The 7,651-nt window shown below is 37.7% G+C and overlaps 1 protein-coding gene across 6 annotated transcripts in view; it reads right to left on the bottom strand.

The window, feature by feature from the left end:
• The window catches only part of tbxa2r (thromboxane A2 receptor), a 20,760-nt gene that overhangs the window by 5,216 nt on the left and 7,893 nt on the right, over positions 1-7,651 (bottom strand). For 3 of the 6 annotated variants that reach the window (XM_013910147.1, XM_013910148.1, XM_013910149.1), the window contains exon 2: positions 330-1,157. In XM_013910147.1, the coding sequence (XP_013765601.1) occupies positions 330-1,157 (828 nt within the window). The other 3 variants (XM_005730302.1, XM_005730303.1, XM_005730304.1) reach the window with 3 other exon arrangements.

Below are 7,651 nucleotides of genomic sequence, written 5' to 3'. Positions count from 1 at the left end.
AAAAAAAAAATCAACAACAAACAATACAAAAAAAATATTTAGCCATTAATAATTTGTGTTCATGTAGGTTATTAGGCAATAAAGTAACTGGTGTGACACAAAAGATGAAAATTGGGGCTGTCTGTGTCATGACTTATTGCTTACTGTTATTTATGCTATTTAAGAGTGAAATTGCTAAATTCGGTTCTGTATTACTAGTGTATTACGCATTAGTTATATTAATTGTCATTTTTGCCTTTTTTTTTGTCTATATACAACAACCTACCCAAAACCAACCAACTAACCAAAGAAACAAATAAACAAGCAACCAACCAAACAAACAAACTCACCAGGAGGGGGCACCAGCTGATAGAGGCAATAATCATGATCAAGATAAGTTGCACCATCATCTCGACTTCATGGTCTCGGCTCCGCTGTGTCCTGTCCTGTCCGCAGCACACCTTGATAAGCGTCACCACACTCACTGTGTTCAGTAAAAATGACACAACGATTGAAGTCAACCCCACGAAGGAGAAGAGCAGGGAGAAGACCATATCACTTCCTTTCGAACTGATGTTGAAAAAACACCAAGAACCAGGAGCCTGTATGTGGTAGCTCCCGATGCCTATTAAGGGCAGCAAAGCAATACAGCCAGCAGCCAACCATACCATCAGCACCATGTAGACTGTCCGGCTCTTGCTCGTGTTGGTGGAGCGTGCAAATGGACGGTTAATGCCACAGAAGCGCTCCATGGCCATTGTGGCACTAAGCAGCAGTGGGCACAGTCCATAGAAGACCATAGACATACCCATGAAGTTGCAGAAGTGGCAGTTAGGATCTACTTGGCGCCAATTAAAACGTGTAAAATGGAAGGAGACCACAATGGAACCTGTGACCAAAAGACCCATAAAGTCAGTAACTACAAGACCGGCCAGGAAGATTAAGAAGAAAGACCGTGACCGATTCCGCATTCGTCGGAAAGATTTGACAAGAACAATGAAGGCAATGAGATTTGAGGTGATTCCCAAAGTGCTGAAGATGGTTGAGAAGTATGCTGAGCTGATGGGACGTGTGTAATTGAACGGAGGGCTTTTGAGGGAGTAACATTGTGGAGTGTTGTTGGCATCTGAGGTATTCATCGTGGCTAGCTGGTACACACTCGTTGACTTGAGGTGACTCTGAGATGAAAAGACAATACTAGTTAGAAGAGTACAAACAAAAAAAAAATCAATCAATCAAACAAACAACCAAGCAAACAGAAAGTTAAAAAATTACATAAAAAATATAATACATTCATCCAAGCACCAAGATAATAGTAATTGGACAGCCACACAATACCCATTGCAGGGACACTACAATTATTACCAGAAGGATTTAATTTTTTTGACTACTACATATGTACATACATTTTGTGTCATTGTGTATTGCATGGTTAGCTTAGTTGTACCACCAGACAGTCAAATCCTATTGTTCTCGCATGCTGTGGCAGCACTACAACCTCATAGCACCAAGAGTTTGGCTTAAAATCCCTGAGTTTTCTAAGGAGTTTATATAGTGTGAGAAAGAACTGTCTCTGTATATTTTTATGAGTTTTTGCTGGTTGGGTCGACTCTTACAGTATAAACAAACTGAGCAAAGGTGACATAATCTGTCAGAAGAGGTGGACCGATGTTGTTGCACTTCAGATGTGGTGACGTCCAAGATAAAAAATGTGTTTACTCTAACACAGTTCTAAATGGCACATTCCCAACTCTTTATTTACATCGAGCATACTGCAATACATCATATTTCTAATCAGAGCACCTTTAATGGCTGAAGCCTATCTTATCATGCAAAAAAGCAAAACACGTTGAGGTGTCACAGTAGTTCAACAGTCAGTGGTTTAAAAAACCAATTCTGGTTAACGATCATTTCTTTGTTTTTATAATTTTTCATCATTTCATTGGTTGTTATGACATCAGTATTGTATTGCTACAACAGAGGCTGAAAATGCAATGAACAGTTCTATGGACGATTAAACACATAGCAAAGAAAGCTGACAGTGCGTCTGAATTATTAAAAACCCTTTATCTGGAGGTAAAATCATTGTTGCCAGATATCAGGGGATCCAATATTTTTAGTGTCGACAACACTGATTGCCTAAACTATGAAAATAAACCTTTAGAATGCAAAGTAACAGCTCAGACGCAGATGTACACAGCACCCACACAAACGCATGCAGACAGTGACAGTATGGGGCAGAGATGGAATGAGTGACAGAGAGACCGAAATAGACAGAGTGGGAGAGCTGGCATATCCTGCCAGGAAGTTCAGTTTGGTGGCACTAAAAGGAAATAAACATAGAATCAGACATAATCAGCTCTTGGTATTCTTTCCCCAGTAAAAAAAAAGAAGTCTGAGGATGGTAATATGGAAACAAATATCCATAGCTTTCATTAATCTAAATATTTGTTTCACAGCACATCACCAAGATACTGATTTCATCCTGTGTTAACTAAAGAAACTACAGCAACTGTAGGTTATTGCTTTAAGAAACAAATTTATATACAAAAACCTATGCAGTATGATCTAAGAGAAAGACTTAAATGAGAAACATATGCCTGTACTATACTCTATAAAATTATGCCTGTTCAGTAATGTGTTGTTACCTTACTTACAAACACCCTCAAAATTGGGAAGTTGTAAAATGTAAATAAAAACAGAATCCAAAGATTTGCAAATCTAGTATACCAATATTTTATAGCAAATAGCAAATCTAAAACATACCAAATATTTAAACTGAGAACATTTAAAACTTTAGGGAAAAATATGAGCTGATTTTGAATCTAATGGCAGCAACATGTCTCAAAAGAAGTTGGGATGGGAAGAACAAAAAGTCGGAAAAGTAAGTGGACCTAAAAAAAGAACAGCCAAAGGAATGTTTTGCAGCTAATTAGGTTACTGGCAACAGATCAGTAACACGAATGGCTATAAAAAAAACCACATTTTAGAGAGGCAGAGGTTCACCAATCTGCAAAAAAAGAGAAGACAAAAGAAAAGAAGCAAGTATGGAGCAACTTCAGAATATTGTTGCTCAACATAATATTGCAAAGACTTTTTTTTGTCATGTCATGTTGCCATGTTGCATGTCCACAAATGCAGGTTAAAGCTCTGTCGTGCAAAAAAGAACCCATGTGTGAAGATGATAGAGAAATGTTCAAGGGTCAAAGGTAATTTAAAATGTACTAAACTGTTCTGTTGTCAGATTATTTGAAATTTGAAATTCTTTTTTGTAAACATGGCCAGCGATTTCTCCGGACTTAAGAAGAAAGAGTAGTTCAAAAGCCTGGGGGTGAATTAGTGCCCATGAACTGACAGATTACTGATCTGGAAAGGCACCTTCAGCAATGAAAGACTTTTATTCACTTCATATCAGAAGAGTCTGGGCGCTTAAATAGGCCTCCTGTAGCCCAGATCTCTCACCAACTGAAATCATTTGGAGCATCAAGACAGAAAAAATGCTCAAGTAGTCCCAAGACTATTGAGCAGCCACAATAATACATCAGACAAGAATGAGATAACATTCCTCTCCCAAAAGTCCAGCACCCGGTCCCCTCAGTTTTCTGATGTTTATGGACTGTTCTTAAAAGAATGCCAAACAGTGGTAAACATGGCCCAGTCCCATCTTCTTGGAGGTGCGTTGCTGCCATCAAAATCAAAATGAGCCAATACTTTTCTAAGAACTTGTAGATTTTCTCAGTTCAAGTCTTTGATGTGTTTTATATGTTCTATACTTTGCTTAGTTGCATTTGTACTTTGGATTGTCTTTGGCACTATTTACAAAACACATCAGTGAATCCAGTAAAAATTTCTATCACCATCAGAATTTTGTTTGTTTCACTATTTCACTGTTTGGTGTTATACTTGTGCAGTAGCTTTTAAGAAGACACATCATGGGAGGAGGATATACAGAAATGCAACAGAAAAAGACAAATAAAGACAATAAAGGACAAAACGGAGAATTATACAGGTTTTTAAAAGTGAAAAGCTTCTGATGCTGTTATTAATATGTACTGACACTAAAATGCAGCAGAATAAAACTAAAAGCTGTCTCAGACAGTTGTGTATTATTGGCAGCAGCGAATGATCATTGTCTTGACACTTCTAATTTCAATGACTAGAAATTGTGCAAACTAAAATCTGACTGCTGGATTTCCCCCCATAGGGAATTTTCTTCCACTTGTCCATTCTTTTTCCTGTAGTCTATTGATTTGCTTCTACATTTGAAATCATAACAATGCAGAGTGGAATGCACAGAACTTTTAACAGGCAGGAAGACAACTTTAGTAACTTGAAGAATTAGGCTAAGTGCTTCTGTATTGAAGTGAAACAATAAAACAATCCAAATTGTCTAAACTTTGGCCAAGTGGGCATAGACGACCTGTATTGTTTCACTGGGCACAGACTGGTAGCTCGTTAGGAATGAAAACAACTGAACCACTAAAACACCAAACAGGTGTCTGTTTTTAGCCTGCTTTCATGCAGTAATCTTGTAAAGCATCAAATTTATCCTTCAAACTAGTTTAGAAGAACTTAATGCCTAGTGCTGAAAATGCCACTGCCTAAAGGGAGATCATGAAATCAGGTTCGGTACACCAATTATTTGCTCAATCATCAAAAACAACTCAGATGAATATTTTGATGTTGCTTTGATGTTTGTGCGAGTGGTGGAAACCATTATAAATCAGCCATGAAACTAAGATATGAGCCCTTTTCCTTTACTACATCAGAATTTTATAATATTCGTTTAATCTCGTTAATAGAGTGGATACATATTAAGAACTGTAGAACCCAAAAAACTGTGGCAACGTGTTTTTGCCACAGAAAACTGAAGATACAGAAACTGAGACAAGTCATTGCACAGTTTACAAAAGGTAATGAAATCCTTCACGTCCTTAGGAAGTGCTATATGATGAACCTGCTCTCGTATGATCTACAAAACCTTTTTAAAGAACAATTAGCCAAAAGTGCCTGTTAGAATCCAAGATCAATATGTCATACTAAATACTGTTCCACTATGGCAGTAAAAATGCTTTACCAATGGGCCAAATGCAAAACCACAGAAATGCATTCATGAGTTTTCCACTTATCCTGAAATGTTGAGAATGGTGAATGCATGCAAAACAATATTAACCCACAAGGTTTTGCTGGTTTAAAGAAGATGAATAAGAATCATTAATTAACTGTCCTTATGATATACCATAACATACAATACAAATGATAAAAGTATATAAAAAAATCTCTAGACCTGTGTAGTTTGCGCATATGCAGTAATATAAGAAAAAAAGCTTAGCACTTACAAATCACTGAGTATTAAAGAAGACTTCACAGAATTGTTTTCAAGGATCATTTGTCTTGCAGTTGTAAAGTTTTTACTTCTCCATCGTTAACATCTCTCTTAAAAGATCAAAAATTATGCAAATTATAACAACTAGAAGACATGGGATAGATACCTTACATCACAAGTTCAGCTTGATGACAAAAAGACCTTTAGTAGCAACCCTGGCTCATCTTTACTCCCTTCCCCCAGCTATGTCCTCTCCTCTACTCTTCCTACTCTGATACTCATCTCCCCCTCGTCCAGTCTTGCTTCCTTTTGCACAGTACACTCCTCTCAGGAAGTCAGAGGAGGGGAGGGCTTTAGGAAGGCACTCTTTCTTTTTCCATGCAGCAGAAGAGCATAGAAAGAAAAAGTAGGACTGTAAAAATGTTTGCTTTTAAAGGCTGGCAAGTGATCTAAAAAGGTTAACAAGCAAAAAGTAAATGAAAAAAACACGACCCAAAAACACATGGACGGCAATCAGGTTGTTTTAATAAGGACAAAGTTGTCCCTCAAGCATTTTATCTCATGTTTTGGAAAACAGGCTGGAGGACAGATGTTTTGAATGCAAATAGATACCGCAAGGCCGTTAACATTCATTTTAAGACTCTGTTTACAGTCACAAAAATATGTTTTAATTATAAAGCTCTATGATAAAATGAAAACAAGAACCGAATTAGAAACAATGTTCAATTTCTATACTTGTCACTTGTGAATACCACCAGAAATTGTTTTGCTGGATGTGAAGCGACACGAACGTAAAGGATTGCAGAGAGAAAAGTACTAGAATTTCAAATCATTATCCTTTATCCACATCCAGGAAGCCGTGGCAAAGCACGAGTGGCAGACACAAAAAAAGAACAAAGGTCCAATGTAGTTATAATACTTTGTGGGTAGCAACACAACATTTTTACAAGCGGTAAAATCAAATCAAAACGACAACTGTGTGGCATTGTTTGTAAATATCTCACTTTCTGCCCGTTATTGGCAAAAACCTGGGCCAGCCGCATGTCCAAAAGTCTGTTTTATGGGTCGTAACACACCAGACTCTTGTGTTAATGTAGTTAAAGTTATAGATTTTAAAGCCTAAAGATATCAGTCTGTGTGTAACCTGTATAGCATTCGTGCATTGGAAAGGAATGACAAAAACATCTCTGAAAGGATCGTGGGAGTAAAAGCAAGCTTTCCAAAGTTATGATACAAAATTATGTCAGATGCTTGCATTTAATGCAGACACATGCAGGAAAGCATGCAAATAAATACTTGAATATAATCTTGTAGAAAAGCATAAACACTCCAAAGTGATGGAAGGTCCCGGGCCACCGAGTTCTTCCTTGCAGGACTATTGTTTACATGACTGGCCTTGTTTTAAATCTCAATAGCAAGCTGTCTCGTGTGCTTCCAATAGACTCCCTCCTTATTTGTACACCCTGTCTAAACCAGAAACAGAACCAGAGGTGTGATGCCAAAACATCTGGAACGTTCTACTTTATATAGTAACTTTTTAAACTTCTTTTAGATAAACAACATGACTTTCTGACACGACAGTGCATGTTTCTGCAGGAAAAAGAACATTTTTACAGACGTTTATGCAAAGTGTACGAAAACTATGTACACTTTATCACTCAGTAGCTTGTGTGCAGCACTTTAAACATGTTGAGCATGTTGATCTGCTGCTGTGCCCTATTGCAATGATCAATGATGTTTAAGCTGTAGGACAGTTGGCCTCACATTTCACACCAGAAATATAAACAGGAGTCCATGGTGAATTACTGCAAGGTGCCCCACCAACATCATTCCCCATCTACCAGTCTGCTTGAAAGTTGGTGTGAGGTGTTTGTGCCGATATGCTGCGTTTGATTTTCACCATGATGCTGTGCATTTCAGTTAATTTTAGTTAATCTGTCTGTTAAGGGTTGTGCCACATTTTGTTTAACTGCTGCACCTGTACAGTATGTCCCATCTCATTCCCTCAGGTCAACAGACCAGATGCTTTTACTCATTCCTAGGTGACAAAGCTTTCGCACTTGTGGCTCCTTCACTTGCTGTTTTGAGATCTCGTTTAAAAACCACACTTTTACAGCCTTCAACCCAGCGTGCAAACTGTGAGTTCAAGTGATTTTTTATGTATTCTTTATTCCTTTTTTTTTTTTTTTGCCTGTCCCGTTTGGCTCTTTTGCCATCAGAATTATTGTCTAAAGGCAAAGAAAGATGCCCAATGGATTTACTTTACCAAATTGACCATCCCAGCCTTGCCGTAATGGTCCATTTGATTCACCTTTTATTGTTTATTTTATTTTCACTTACTGAATA

This window comes from Pundamilia nyererei, unplaced genomic scaffold (assembly GCF_000239375.1).
Source record: "Pundamilia nyererei isolate P.nyererei 1_Seehausen unplaced genomic scaffold, PunNye1.0 scaffold00036, whole genome shotgun sequence".
Classification (NCBI taxonomy): domain Eukaryota; kingdom Metazoa; phylum Chordata; class Actinopteri; order Cichliformes; family Cichlidae; genus Pundamilia; species Pundamilia nyererei.
Note: the sequence above shows the minus strand (reverse complement) of the source record. Positions and strands in the feature narration are given on the sequence as shown.